This window comes from Muscardinus avellanarius, assembly GCF_963383645.1.
Source record: "Muscardinus avellanarius genome assembly, chromosome: 7".
Taxonomy (NCBI): domain Eukaryota; kingdom Metazoa; phylum Chordata; class Mammalia; order Rodentia; family Gliridae; genus Muscardinus; species Muscardinus avellanarius.
In genome coordinates this window covers 41,249,422-41,265,667 of record NC_137793.1, presented here as the reverse complement: position 1 = coordinate 41,265,667, position 16,246 = coordinate 41,249,422, and the positions used below count along the sequence as shown (strand labels likewise).

Genomic DNA, 16,246 nt, shown 5'->3' with positions numbered 1-16,246 from the left:
GTTACTAAATTGACCAGGTGAACTGATCATTTGAGAGTATACCACAAAAAACCACAGAGACAACAAATCTATCTTGTTAATGGATATAAAATTCCATTTTAAAAAATTACTTTTTCTTTTTCCTTCTTAACTTACTTTCTCACATACACATGTGTGCACACTAACTCCAATAAAAAAATGCTTATGTTACTACTGGTCAAAGTGCTGATGATCAGATATTTCTTTCCCATGTTGTCTTGAATTTCTTTGTAAAAAGTAAAATCCGCAAGAAGCCTGTTGCTATCAACTTTCTTTTTCTATTTTACCCTAACTCCAAACCAGTCTCAAGTCAAAAAATGAATCTTTGGATGTAGGGTACATTCTTCTTACTTACCAAGTTTCCATTGGAAAGTTTCTTTCTCGCAGTGATACTCCTGTTTGAGGGAGTGTCTGTTTTCTTAGGAGGAGACCTCAGTGTTGAACATGAGTGTGCGGTTGTTGTGAGAGTCAGATATGAACGTGGAGGCCACTGAGCTGTGCCTTGCCCAGAATGGTTCCAAGCTGGCCTCCCCTGAAACTAGATCCAGGGCTGTGTATGTAACAATCCTAGTATCAGCACCCCTGATCCGCTGACGTGAGCTGGTCTCTGTACTGAAACCTTAACATAACCTCACTTTCTGAAGTACAGAGTTTGATGCTAAAGGATTCCAGAAATCCTGTGAGGACCCTGCTTCTTCCATTAGTACAAACTGCTGCAGGCTCTGAGGATGTGCTGTATGCAAGGAATGTCTGGGAGTGGAATGTCTGGAGTTCTACAGTGAGAGCTCAGAGTCCAAACATTCATTCATTCATTGCCCAGATATTTACGGAGCACCCACCACGAGCCAGTGTCTATGCTAGTTGCTACAAATACAGTAGGAAACAAAACAGACAAGAATTCCTGCCCCCGTGGAGCTTACATTCTAGTGGAGGGAGATAATCCACAATTGTATAAATAAATAGTCGTTCAGATGGTAATATGTTGTATAGCTAAAAAGGCAGAAAAGGGATAAATACTTTCAGGAATTTAGGGACCATACAGAAAAGGGATAAATAGTACCAGGGGACTGCAGATTCAGAAGGTGATTGGGGTGGGCCCCAGTGGGGAGGTGGCCTTTGGCCAAAGACTTAAGGAGGTGAAGGTATAGGCCATGTGTTGCTTTGGAGAAGAGCATTGCAGGCAGCTGGACTTAAAACATAAAGACCCAATGCATTCCGGCATGTGGAGGAAAGTCCTAAGGTTGGCATGAGCATGGCAGAGTGAGTGGGGAGATGACCGCTTGGGTTTGGAGGTGTGGACAACCATCTGGTCAGGTCCTCGAGGCCACCATCAGTCCCCCTGCCATAGTCCTGTGTGGGCCAGTGATGGGGCTGGCATGGAGTTGTAAGCTGTAAAGTGAGATGGTCCGACGGAGGTTTTAACAAGCTTATTCTGGGTCCTCAGTGGAGTGTAGACCGTGAGGATGAGGGTGGTTTGAGGAATGCAGTTAGAGGCTCCTGCAGGGCCCCTGGGGAGAGATGTTGGTGGTTTGGACCAGTGTGGCAGTGGTGGAGGTGGTGAGAAGTAGCTGGATTCTGGACCTATTTTGAAAGTAAAGCCAACAGCATTTTCTGAAATGTTAGATTGTGGGTGAGAGAGGAGTCAAGATGATTCTGAGGCTTTTGGTCCAAGGAACTGGAAGGAGGGCCCAGGCATTTACCAAGCCCTGAGGCAGAAAAGACAAGGCTCTCTGGAGCGGAAGTCACACATCCACACGTTGCTTCTACCTCATCATGCTGATATAGGATGGAAGGGATTTAGGGGTTGGGGGCAGCATTTCAGGGCCGTTCGTGGCCATCTGACAACCAGTGGCTAAGAATGTACCATGTGGTCTTCAGATGTAGGGCCACAGTGCCATCAGGAGTACATTGTTCTTTCTGGGAACGCCATATGGTTTGCTTTCCAGCCCTCGTCTCTCCTGTAGTCCTGCCTATGTGAGGTTGTGGATCAAAGCATTGAGTACAATCTTTCAGGGCAAATGTCACATCATCTAGCACCAAGGTCCTTGAAAGAAAATCCAGAAAACCACGGCAGTAGGAAGCACTGTGGATTCAGTGAGAAAACTAGGCAGCTCTTTTGGGTTCAGTTCAAAGATGTAAGTAAGAGTTAAGGAAAGTTTAAAGGGAATTAAGTCATTGACTAAAAGGCTCAACAGTGACAATGTTTCTTTCCCCTAAGGGTATTACAGGAATTTTATTTCAGTTCCTGTCTCAAAGTCATATATCTGTCATGTGATGGGCCACCCAAGAAACCAGTAGATGATTTTATCAGATAGCGTGGGGGAGATATATGACTTTGACTCCAAGATGGATTCTCATTCCATGCGATTCACTGACAGACCCGGGAATGTTTCATAATGAGGGTTCCTTATTCCCTGCCGAAAAAAATACTCAGTGTGATTTAAAATCACAAATGTATGAAAGGGCATGGAGAGAAATTTTTACAGTAGCCTTCATGGGCCTTGAGTAATTTAAATCATCTAAACTGGATTAGAAATTCTGAGACAATTTTTATCCCATGAGATAGACACAAAATAAATTAGGTACCTTTAACAAAAGCTTCTAAAGATCAAAGTCTGACTGGCTAAAATGTGTTCACAGAGCCTCCTAATAGCATGATGTACATGGCAAACAATTAATAAATGCTCACTGGACCAATATGGAGAATTTTTTATTGCCATTTATTAATTTTATTGGAAGAGATTAAATATTTCAGCCAGATTTTTCTTTGTTAATGAAACTGACAAAGACATTCAAGGCAAATATGATTTTACTTAGTGAATAATACTTATTAAGCACTTTCATTTATAAAAATATCATTTTCTTCCCATGGTTCTTTCAACACTGAAAGTACACATTTCCCGTGGAGTGTGTGCAGTGGGCTCAGGCCTGGGTAAGTGCCCCCTTGGTCTGCAGTGGGGACTCTAGCCCCACTCACTGCCGGACAAGCCACTGAAAGCCGCCTGCTCTCCAAGAGAAGACAGCCTTTCACACAGGCATTTGGGCTCTGGAAGCAATTCCTACATTATTTTCTTTTTAAAGAATCATAGTTATAACTGTAATAGAGCTTGCAAAGAGAAAGCCACGCCATGCACTGTGGGCCTTTCAAAAGAGCCTGCAGGAGCGCGCCTGTTGACAGATGGCATCCGCAAGGAGGAATGAGGTTCCCCAAACCTTCCAGTGGGGGATTAGCTCCTGCGGAGTGTAAAGACCATAGTGCATTCATATTCGTTTCAGAGGAAATTAAAAAAAAAACCTGGGAATAAATGTTCAACAAGTCTTCCTGCTGCTTTCTCTGTCTCGGCGTATGAAGCTGAGGTTGCAGAATGTGAGATTTGATGGCAACGCGGGAGTTGCGTGGGGTTAGCCCTTGCCTCCAGGGGGCCTGTCTGTTTCTTTAGATTTGACAGGACAGAAAATAAAAGGGGCACCTCTGCACAGTGCCTCTTATCTCTGCCATCCCACCAAGAATGGGAAAGTAGACCAGTGTTTTGAAGGACTTATTCAAACTTTTCTCCTTTGTGGCCTTTAGGAAACCAAAACATGGTTTGGTCCAACAAGAACATCTGTGTGTGGGGGCCCCAAAGAGAGGCATTGTGCAAAATTCAGGCCCTGTCCTGAATTTATAAGGACCTAAATGCACAACTTCAGCATTAGACATCATGCCATCTCTGTATGAAACAGCCAAGCACTAAACCTGAGCTGGGGGTGTTAGGCTGGATATGGATGGGGGAGCCAGAGCTCAGGCCTGTGCACAGAGGGAAGCTGGGATTGATTCCTTATGTAAGCCCAGAAACAGGGAAGTTACAAGTCTATTTCGAAATGGTTACTGGGAAAAATGCTTCCCAGCCAGGTGTAGTGACGTTGACTTTGTGATCTCAATACTTGAGAGGCTGAGACAGGATGCGTGCAGGTTTGAGACTAGTCTTGGCAACTTAATGAGACCCTCGACAACTTAATGAGACCCTGTTTCAAAAGAAAAAATGAGCCGGGGGTGGTGGCGCACGCTTGTAATCCCAGCGCTTGGGAAGCTGAGACAGGAGGATCGCACAGGTTCAAAGCCAGCCTCAGCTACTTAGTGAGGCTCTCAGCAACTTAGAGAGATCCTTTTCCAAATAAAGTATAAAAAAGGTCTGGGAGTATAGCCTGGAGGTAGAAAGCCCCCGAGTTCCACCCCCAGTACCACAAAAGAAAGAGAGAGAGAGAGAGAGAGAGAGAGAGAGAGAGAGAAGGAAGGAACGAAGGAAGGAACAAAGGAACGAAGGAAGGAAGGAAGAAAAGGGGTGGGGTATAGCTCAGAGGTATAATACACCTGAATTTAATCCCCATTGTCATATATACAAAACAATGCAAGAAAAACACTTCCCTTAAGCAAAGAGGCCAAGGAACTGTTTATCTTGGGCCACTAGTAAAAGCAATCACACTCAAAAACTAGCTGTACCCATAGGAGGTTATAAGGCTTGATTTTATACTACCTGGCAGATATAGAAACCCTGGGCCAAGATATTAATAAAAACATGGGCCCCAAACTGGATAAACCTTTAGAATTCTAGAAAAAGCAAAGGAGAAATGACCATGCAGGGATACCTTTGTTTCTGTAGAGACTCCAACAGAAAGCAGCAACCCACTAAACGTGTGTTCACAGAGGAAGGCGACGAGAGGCTCAGACAAAGCCACTGTCCTGAGAGGTTTGGCTTCTTGGAAAATGTAGGATGGCATGGTGTGCTGTCTCCATCCTAGCCTTGCTTCAGGATCTAAAGACTCCCTCTTCCCCGGGGCCTTTGGGGGTTGGCATCTCTTAGCTGCGCTGGGCTGTAGAATTGCCCTCAGCATGGGAGAGCCACCCCAGCCTTGGCCATGCTCCCTCCACCACTGTGTGTTCTTAATGTGCTTTCTTTCTCTATCTCTACTCCCTGCATGCTGCTCAGCATCCCCATCCACAGAAGCCAGAGGGAGGCTCCATCCATCACTTACTTTGCTGTTTCAGTTTATACCCTTGTTTTGCTAACAGAGAGTTGAGTCTCCTAGATCAAAGTATAGAAAGTTCCATGGACAAACAGGTGTCTTTCCAAGAGACGATCAGAGGTGCTGCAGATTCTTAGCTGTGCTTCCTGCACTTCTGTCCATTCAGACCTCTTATCACATCCTCCCTTTCTTTCTGGAGCGCTCTCCCTCCACCCTCTTTTCCTTTATTGCACAAATAATAGCATCCTATATCCATGTTTTGTGCCTCGTTTCTTTATTTAATGATGATGCACTTAAAGCATAAATCTGATCTCACACCCTCCCTCAAGACCCTTTTCAGCTTACCTTGACTCTTATGCTAAAGACTCAGTTTTTTAGTATGATATCCTCTGGTCACATATTTCTCCAGAAATGTTTTGTATGTCTCACATAGTGTTTTTAAAAATTATAATCCATAGCCAGGTGTGGTAGCGCATGCTTGTAATCCCTGCGCTTGAAAGGCAGAGACAGGAGGATCACGCAGGTTCGAAGCCAGCCTCGCTGGCTTAAGAGACCCTGTTTCCAAATTTAAAAAAATATATTAAAAAAAGGTATGGGAGTGAAGCCCAGAGGTAGAAGGGTTTTCAGGAACCCCAGTACCACCCCAAAAAATTATAATCCAGAGATCTTTTGACTGGCTGTGCTGTATTCCGTTGTGTACAGACCTCTACCCTCTCTGTGCTAGTCGGCCTCCATCCCCCATCACATATTTCCATCCCTGTCCGGCACCCTCATGTGCTGGAGTGGGGCTGCCTTCCTCTCCAGCTCATCAGCAGCCTGTTTCCGCTTCTCTCTCCAGCCACATAGGTCTTCTTTCAGTTCCTTCAGTACTGTGAGCTCCCCCACACCCTGAACATGACACAAAGGCTATATGGCAGAGTTGCCTGTCTCCTTCAATCCCATCTCCTCCTTCTAATTTCTCTGATGTCTAGGCACTCTTCAGGGAAAGCTTAGCCATCCCTGATATATGATTTCCTAGGACCGTATCTTCTCTCTTACAGCACTTACTTAATTGTGGCAACTATATTTGTTAATTCTAAAATTAATACATTTTTATATTTCAGTGTTTCTGAGACTGGCAAGTATCTTGCCAGTGAGTGATGACTTACAAGTTCAAATGCACTTAATAGAATTTTAAATGTGATGCAACAGAGTAAATATTCATTTGTAAAAATATCTGCTTACTATCTGTCTCTCCCACTAGCGTATAAGTGCTAGGAGGGCAGGGACTGTGAGCTTTCTTGTTCCCCCTACATCTTCAGCACCTAGCACCATGGCAGGCATCAAGTAGATGCTCAGTAAGTTCTTGTGGATTGAAAGAGTGTTCAAGCACCGGGTAAAGTAAGACTTCATTTTATGGCTCCAGATTTTGCCTCTCTCAATGTATTAAGAGATTTACCAGCTCAGTATTATTTCATGTACAAACCACTGGCTCTTTTTGGTTCTGTTAATTAGCAATCTCTGTGCCTCATCTTTTTTTTTTTTGTGGTACTGGAAATTGAACCCAAGGGCATTCTACCTCCAAGCTATTTGTTCCCTACTCCCCAGCCCTATTTTTTATTCTTTATTTTGAAGTTGTGGAGGGCCTCGCTAAGTACTTGAGGCTGGCTGTGAACGTGCAATCCTCCTGTCTCAGCCTCCCAAATCCTGGGATTACAAGTGTGATACATGACAACCAGGCTGGGCCTCTTCTTTCTTTCTTTCTTTCTTTCTTTCTTTCTTTCTTTCTTTCTTTCTTTCTTCCTTCCTTCCTTCCTTCCTTCCTTCCTTCCTTCCTTTCCTCCTCTTCCTCCTCCTCCTCCTCCTCCTCCTCCTCCTTCTTCTTCTTCCTCCTCCTCCTCCTCTTCCTCTTCCTTCTCCTCCTCCTCCTCTCCTCCTTTTCTCCTCCTGCTCCTCCTCCTCCTCCTCCTTCTCTTCTCAGAGATGTTCTACCTCTAAGCTACACCCTAGGATTTTTTTATTTATTATTTTGAAACAGTGTCTTACTAGATTACTGAGAGTCTTGCTATGTTGCTGAAACTGTCCTCGAACCTATAATCCCAAATACTGGGATTATATGCCTGTGCCACAGTGACTGTCTGTATTGTTTTTCTTGAGTTAGAATGAAGTAGTATTTTCCATATCATGCTCGCTCCCCTTTGTGATAATTAATTACCTATGTTTGGGTAATACTTTTGATTAACCTAGCCAGTGAGGTAGATATTTAGTGAAAATAATCTTCTTTATCTTCTAAAATATTTTGCTTAAGAAAGAAGAAAGAAGAAGCTGCTAGACCCTTAGAGTCCTGCAAAAGTGTACAGGGACTACAGGAGAGCTGAGATATAAAAAGTGGTTGCTTTTGTGAAAAATATTTACTCTATCCATCCTTTCTCCTTTGTCTAAATTATATACTCAGTTTCATTTGGTAGAATTGAATTTATTCATAACTACAATAAAGGACTATATCCAAAATAAAATACAGAATGCATGTATTTCTATGTACTGCTAGAAAACATTTTATATTTATGTTGGGGTATTCTGGAAAATAAAAAATAAAATGGGGAAAAATTTTATTTCAACCATCCCCACTTTTTGTTGCCTAAATAATTTATTGTCATTACATCATGTTATAATGAACTCAAATACCATACTGCCTGGCTTATTATACAAACTTTGAGATACATAAATAGTGAGTTATCTTTGTTACCATTTGACATTTTTTTATTAAACTTAGAAAAGTTCATCGGCCCACACATTCTTTTGTTTCCATATAAAGATTAATGTGACTTTAACAGTTTTTTAAAGTTAACTTATTAGATTACTCTCCAGAAGCAAAAATGAGAAGTTGAATGTATCATGTATATTCACATACATTTGTCAAATTATTTTCCCCAAAGTCTATATTCCTCTTTCCCACAGTAAAGCCTCTGTTCAGTTTTTCCCACTGCCCAGCACATTGATGCCATCTTAATTCTACTGGCTTCCCCCTGTGCATTTCTGCCTTTTATTCTGAAACTTACTGGCCTGCAAGAGCTTTAGTGTCACCTGAACATTTGTGGTCTCCCTGTGCTTTGCCTCTTCCTATTACTTATGGAAGAGCTGAACCCAGACAGGTTCTACTATGATCTCTGATAGTGCTGCTGTTTTTACTTTTTATTAAAACAAGGTCCAAACATGGCCAAACATTTTCCCTTACCTTACAGTGCCTATTTAAACATTAACAACCTGTGTGCAATAAAGTATTTTTTAAAAATCCAAAAAGTGTCCACAAATTTTATATTGATTATACTCTTTTGCCTCAGAAGTTCAAATTATACATAAATATTTATATATTAAGTATAGGCATATATGCAAAATACACAGGTATGCAGGGGTGGCTATCTTAACATGTATATATGATTGATTTGATGTACATGATACACACAAACACAAAACATGGTATTGCCTGCAAAATGTCCTCTGTATGTTTGAAACACAGCTAGTGAGCAGAAATGGTAAAGGTGTGTAGTCAGAAACAAAATTCTTTGAAAGTCGAGAGCTAAAAGCTTTGAGCCTACATGTGTCTTAATTGAACGTGTGATCCGAGCAAGTCACCGGAGCTGCTTGGTGCAGCCTGCATTGTGCGTGAAGAGAGAGGGTAGGGTTAGATCAGTGATTCTCAATCCTGATTTCACTTTGGAAGCACTTGGTGAACTTTATAAAAAATGTAGATGTTCAGGTCTAGTGAGAGATTCTGATTTAACTTTTGTGAGTACTCTACCATGAGTCTAACATGCAATGGCCAGGGTGGAGAACTGCAGGTTTGGCAGACTCTAGGCTCTCTCCAGGTGTGCTGTCTCACTGTGCTTCTTCTCTAAGACCAGCTGTGCTGAGAACCCTGTAGATGGGGCATCTCCTTCCACTGGCTTTGTTGACCACAGGATTCTGCAGGAATGAGTCAAGAGCCCTCAGGCCTCACCCAACCTGTGTCCCCACACATGACGTCTACCTGCTGGGTTGACCTCACAGAGCTCCCCGACATCCCCAGGCTCTGCTTTCTCCTTCTATAGTTGCTGATGGTTGAGTCTTCATGCTGAGCAGGGCTGCTGGCTATTGTCTGTGGCTGGGCATGACAGTGCCCGCTGGTGTGTCTACTTCCATGTAGCCCTGAGCCAGTGGCCCAGGCTGCTCCTCATGGTTTTACCACTATCTTAACCACCCTATAACTTCTTTGTCCCCTGAAATGACAAATAAGTCCATTTTTTTTGACATTTTAGTTACTTTAAAAAAAAATTTGAAAGTCTGTTGTGGAGGTTCTAATCACTTTGGCCCTGTGAAAGGACCAGTGAATGCTTTATAAATATTATTACCATGTAACTTCAAGAAAAACTTCAACATATTAAATTTCCTTCCTCAAAAATATTTATTTCTAGTTCTTCCTTGAATTCTGCTGCCATCGCCCCAGTTTAAAGCCAGCCTCTTTATTTCAGCCTCTTCTCCTTGAATAATAATAATATGGTGGTGGCTGCTGCGGTCCGCCCTGTGATGTGTGCTCTCATGGTCTCACTTCAACTTCATAATCAGAGGCTGAAAGATGAAGGAACTAGAGTTTTGAGAGCTCTGTGTCTCTTGTCAGCAGAGGTCAAGCTCCTTAAATGCCCTCTATGCCATCATCTCACCCAATGCATAGAGCTCTGTTCTACCTTTTACCAAGGACTCAATCATGGATTTAGATGATCCACACTTGCCCACGGTCACAGGCCAGTCAGTAGCAGAGTTGGGATCCAGGCCATCGTAACCACTAAGCCAAGCTGCTATTATTTTTAGTATTATTACTGCCACTGAAGGGAAAGCTGGGGCACAGGAGGATTGGATAACTTGCCTGAGATCACCAAGCTAATAAAAGGCAGAGTCAGGATTTGACCCGAGGTCTTTCTAATTCTGAAGCCTGAGCTGCAAGCCCCATCTCATCTGCCTCCCATGCGAACTTTAGCCACTGAGTGCCTTTCTGTCGGTCATGCCTCTTCAAGCCCTCCCGGTGCCTATTTCTAGGCATGAAGTCTTTAATTATCCAGTAGGACTTTTAAGGCCCTCTGAAGTCTGTCCCCCAGTGCTTATTCCTAGGGTATCCACTAACCTGTGTCTGCCGGGCCAGCCTGTCCCCATCACTGTCCCAGCAAAACGCCAGGCATCGGTCTCTGGTGTCACTTTTTTTCCATTCATATCTTCAACGGGATCTTCCTGAACACCTGTTGTGTGCTGGAAAGGTCTGGTGCAAGGCCTGACTTTCAAGGCAAGTCAAGCCCACCAGATGCTGGGCTCCAGGCCACCATGGGTGGTCACTGCTCACTACCCATCTTCTGCTGAACCTCCTGTTGAGCTGCTACAGACAGGTGCAGTGTGCAGCCTGTGGAGTCTTCTCTGTCTAAAGTCACAGTGAACTCTGAAGGCAAAGCCCACCTAGGAACAATCCTGAGCGTATGGTAGTTGCTTAATAAACAGGCAATAGGGGAGTTATCAATTTGTGATGCTTTTCTCTCTTGAATTATTGGCTATATAGTAATTTTATTCTAGAATAAACCCTGATGTTTAAATTAAAATTTTAAATGTTAATTTATAAGACTTTAAAACGAATGTATTACTGTGTATTTGAGGTGTTAGTAACACTGACCTTCTAAAACTCTTGCCCTTCTTCTAGTAAATGTCCCTTCAACTGTAATGGAAGCCATGTGCCGACAGGACGCCCTGCCGCCCTTCAACAAGAGCAGCAAACTCTCCCCGGCCACCCAGCAACGCTCCGTAGTGTTCCCACAGACTCCCTGCAGCCGGAACTTCTCTCTCCTGGATAAGTCTGGGCCCATCGAATCGGGATTTAACCAAATCAACGTGAAAAACCAGCGAGTCCTGGCAAGCCCCACTTCCACAAGCCAGCTGCACTCAGAGTTCAGTGACTGGCATCTCTGGAAATGTGGGCAGTGTTTTAAGACTTTCACCCAGAGGATCCTCCTCCAGATGCATGTGTGCACACAGAACCCCGACAGGTAACCCATCTCACGCTCACACTGTGTTTGCTTACGAGCCTGGCCACTTGCCTTGCCACCAGCCCCTACTCCCCGCCTCCAGGCCTGTGCCAAGAGGTGTCAGCATGCTGGAAGGTAGAGAATCCTGCCGGCCACTCCTGCCTCTGTGCTTCACAAGGGCTGCACAGACAGGCTGGTGGCTGCAGAGAGAAATCCGCACTTGATATCCAAACAGTTCTGTCCAAGTTTAAAGGGAGCAAAATAGAAGGAACATTTATGAATATCATAGGTGGAAAAATGAGGTCAGGATAATTAGAATCCTCTCTGTCTTCTAAAGATATTATAGCCGGCTGCTCTGCGGCTGTCATGGTCATTTCAGAGTTCACCTCCAGTGTGCCGTGGGTATGGACTTAATTAAGTACTAAGAGGTAATGAATTGGAATTTTTTGCTTAGTACTATTTTTCTTCAGAGCATGCAAACCCATAAATCCTGCAAAGCTGTCAAAAGGAAATACCTACTCTGCTAGTGATGTGGAGGAAAACAGATGCCACTTATTCAATAAACTAATATCCACACAGAAGAAAAATGTTGACTAGATACCTCAGAGTCAAAGTTGGTTTGAAAGTTTGTCAATAAAGAATTTTATGGCCATGAACTGAGGATGAAATTTAGCTGAACAAGTGAATTAAAATTTCAGGTACTCTGACGAGTGGCACAGTAGATATAATGGAACTATTATTTATGAATCAAAACTGGTTTATTCGACAGTCTTGATAGCAGGGAGTGCAAAAGACAAAAATCAAATTAATTCAATAAGAAAGGATTGCTTGTGTTTTATCTCTCCTTTCTGTCATAGGAAAACTTGATTAAATCCCAAATCTCTAGGAATAGCATTGAAAATTCACTTTGAATAAAAAAGCAGAAGATGATTTTCAGAGTTAGGATAGGAGACTTGAAAGCAAAAATTCTTGAATTATTTCCTTAATTTTGCCACTGATTATTCTAATTAAATGAGCCCCTTAACTCTTTTTGCCTAGTAATGTATGCTTAGCTTAGTGAGTGCTTCCCTCCCAGCTCTGTAGGATCCTGCAGTGTGTCCAGAAAATCCAAGCCAGGGCAGAGAGGATGGAGGTGTGGTGGAAGGAGGTGGGGAGACTGATATAATCGTTTTGAGGTACATGTGCACATTTACAATGGTACATCTTTATTGTGCCATTATAACAACCACTTGCTTAGCATCAAGCATTGTTGTAACTAATTAATGTTGAAACATTTACATTAGGATTGTTAAGACAGCTGTGTCTCCATGAAAGTATTAACAGACTTGTGTACCTCTTAGTACTCTTAGCTGTAGAGGTGATAGCAAAGTTTGACAATGATTTCCTCATTCAGAAAGAATTTTTTTTTTAAGTTTACTTTTCTTTCAAATATACATATAGCCTCAAGATACATCTATTCTGAATTTACAAGGCATTTTAGCAGTTTTTAGTATAACATATGCATTAAATTCTTTTTTATAAAGTTGCTTTTATAAAGTTGAGTGAGTTCAGATGTATGCATCTATTATTTGCAAAGGTTTGTTGTAGTCATGGAAACTGAACACGCAGAGTAAAAATGAAATTAGAGTTGCAAGTTTCTGGATGATTTTTGTGGTGAATGTCATAAAAGCAGTCAAACTACTTTAAAGCAAATAGGAAAATACCGAAACAGACTGTTTTGTCAGATGCCAGTCACACTTAGAAAATCATGGGTGTATTATGGCTAAAGTCCCTCTGAAGGCTTTCCTGTAAAATATAGTGTCATCACTTGTAATATATCCATGAAAACTATCTAAAACTTTAGCTTCCATATACAAAATGCACTTGTATGAGAGCTTGTTAGGTCACTGCTGATTCTAAGTTAATTTAGAGTTTTGGCAAAAATCTCAGTGGTATGAGATTCCTATCTCGTGCTAGACCTAAATGGCTTATTTGACTCAGATACTCAGAGATCAGACTTTCTAGACTGGGAAGAATAAAGGGTGTTTTTGTTATCAGGCTTACTAGCCAGAGTGGGCTCAGGTTACTCAAGCATTGGGTTCCTGCTTCTCCCTTCCTGCACTTTGTTGGTGAAAACTTGAGAGGCAGTTGACAAAATTCATGAATAAGTCAAAAATTAAGAATTATGACATCAAAAGATCAGTCCTTTTACGGGCAAAGTAATAAAACAGTGTTTCATAGTAACAGTGGGAAGATGCTTGAATTATACCATTACGTATGAGTCCATTATTCCAGATAAGAGGAAGTAGAGGGAGATGCCAGGTACTGTGAGCTACTAATAGCATTCAAGCTGCATACTTTGCGTTTAGCTTATAGGATTGGAATAGGGTTTTTGTTGTTGTTTTTTCAGACTCAGGATGCTTTCTTTGTATCAGAGAGTTCGGAAGGAAAAGATACTGTTCATAATCCTTTACTACATCAGGGAGGTTGCTTGATAGGAAAAATGTATAGGACCATAATGGAAAATGAAAGTTGTTCATGATAGTTACTAAGTTTAGAAACAGCTGTTATCTGCATAGAAACTTACAATTGATGGAATATATATATATAAATTTCAGCTGGGTTTTAGTCTTTGGCAGTTTGTCCCCATTCATCAATAAATATACAGTTGTTCCTCAATATCTGTAGGGAATTGGTCTCAGGAGTCCCAGATCTATGCAGACCCCAAGATCTATGCATGCTCAAATCTCTTATATAAAGTGGTACAGGATTTACATCTAACCAATGTACATCCTTCTGTACACTTTAAATAATCTGTAGATCATTTATAATCTCACACGATGTAAACGTCATTTAAAAATTGTTATTCTCTATTTTTGAGGAATAATGATTTAAAAAGTCTGTGCACATTTAGTATAGGTACTTTTTTCTGAATATTTTCGATGTGAACAGATTAGAGTTTCCAACAGGTTTAAATTCGAAGTTCCCTAGATTTGAGGCCTCTTCATCTGAAATCCTAAAGATTTTTCACTCAACAGACCATGAAACCCCAGACATTTGAACTTTTATCGAAGAGGTGTTGTGTGTCTCTATTTGTGAGCTTTTTCATGTCAGTGCTTTACAAAAGTCTATGCCTTGTATAAAGATCTGGGGATATCCAGCAATTCTGGCATTACCATTTTCACCACTGAGTTATTTCACACAGAATACAGAAAAAGAAATCGATTTGAACTGGCAAAGTAGTAATGAGCACTAAAGATAAAAACATATCCATGAGGGTCTAGGAGCCATGGAATTTTCCTTCTTTCCTTCCTTCCTTCTTCGAAGCTTTCTTCCCTTTCTTTCTTTCTTTCTTTCTTTCTTTCTTTCTTTCTTTCTTTCTTTCTTTCTTTCTGTGTGTGTTACTGGGTTTTGAACCCAGGAATGCTCTCTCTCCAAGCTATATCCCAGCCCTTTTTATTTTTTTATTTGAAACAGAGTCTCGTTAGGTTACTGAGAGCATCGCTATGTTTCTGAGACTGTCATTGAACCTGCAATCCTCCTGTCTCAGCATCCCAAGTGCTTTGATTCCAGGCATGCCCTACCACACCCGGCTGGAATTGTTATTTTCTTGATTTTGTTCTGTTAATACTGAACAAACAAAACCAAATATTTCTTTGACCACCCCCTACCCTGTGAATTCAAAGGCAAGAAGCTGTTGGAATCTAGATCAACCAAGATTTTATTTAGAGACTTCATAAACATTTGAATTTTTGCATAAGCTTATTTCCTAGGTCAGGGCAGCTTGTCTCACTGTAGCTCCAACTAGGAGTTAGAAATCCATGCTGAGGGAAAGGAAGAGGCTCCAGAAAGGTGTAAGCAAAGCCTCAACCAGTGGATTATTTTCTGGTACATGTGTCTTCTTTTATGTGTTTTCACAGAAAGTATTTTATAATGCTTATCTTTATTTTGCATCCTTTTTATTTCTCCCTTTAGATTATTTGTACCGTGTGGGGGAAATTTGCCTTTAGCCCCTTGGGCACACCATCAGCTGTTCATATTTGTGTTTAATATCATTGTTTGTAATTGGATGTAACTGTGCCTGAGGGGAAAATGACTTTTAAAGGTGCTGTTTGGTGGGAGGGGCCTGGAGATCATTCATCACCATGGTAGTTTTTCTGGATGTATCAATGTTCCTGTATTCCACTGTTTCTGTCTGCCCCTCCTCCACCCAAGCGTGAAGGTTATCTTCTTTTTGGTTCTGTACTTTACTGAGTCTTTTTCTCCTTACATAGAGCTAAGTTCTATTCTTACTCCACCAGCCAGCAGTGACCTAAGCAGGGGCCCTTTGAAGTCTTGGGAGATTTGCGCTTGGGCTGGCTGATGTGGAGCAAGGAGAGAATGTAGCCCCAACTGAACAAAAACCCTGAAGGCTTTCACGCCATGGAAAAAAAAAATCAAAGAAGGATTAATAATTTTAAACCAAACCACACTTAATTTTGTTAAATGTTTCATCCTTTTTCTATGTGTATACCAACCCAATTGCAAACTCAAAGAAAATGAATTGCACATTTTACTGGCGTACTCTTTGGCTGAGGAGCTGCCAGTTTCAGAGCGTGTCAGGGAAGGTATGAAATTATTTCACTGCTTTCTCTCTGCTTAAAAACTTACCAGTGCCGGGCGTGGTGGCGCACGCTTGTAATCCCCGCGCTTGGGAGGCAGAGACAGGAGGATTGCGCAGGTTCGAAGCCAGCTGCTTGCTCTGGCTGAAGAGACCCTGTTTCCAAATAACAATATAAAAAAATAGGTTTGGGAGTGTAGCCCGGAGGTAGAAGGGCTTCCAGGAACCCCAGTACCACCAAAAAAAAAATAAAAAATAAAAAAAACTTACCAGCATCCATATATGCTAACTAAACCTACCCGCACTTTACTTTTCAGTATTCTTTAATTGAATACAGAATGCTTCCTAGTTTTTTATTAAGTTTGATTTCTGTGTTGGTACCAGACACACGAGGCTTTCCACATTAATAAAAATTAAGTGAAATAATACTTAGTGTCTTAGGTGAATGTTTCAAGTGCTCAGCTGTTCCATGTGGCTAATGCCCCCTATACTGGATATCTCAAATCCAGGATGCCCTCATCATTGGATAACATTGCTCCAGATCTCAGGTAGTAACAAAACCGTAGGTACTTATGGTTGTGATATGTTGTGTCTGCTTTGAGAACAGTACAATACTTAATGTGCATAA

General features: G+C 41.8%; 1 protein-coding gene across 1 annotated transcript in view; it reads left to right on the top strand.

Moving 5' to 3' along the window:
• PRDM6 (PR/SET domain 6) overlaps positions 1-16,246 on the top strand; it is a gene marked incomplete at both ends in the record, with an annotated part of 104,576 nt that overhangs the window by 77,151 nt on the left and 11,179 nt on the right. Inside the window, one exon of the mRNA XM_080698314.1 lies at positions 10,718-11,060. Within this exon, the coding sequence (XP_080554440.1) occupies positions 10,718-11,060 (343 nt within the window). The remainder of the gene's footprint in view (positions 1-10,717; positions 11,061-16,246) is intronic.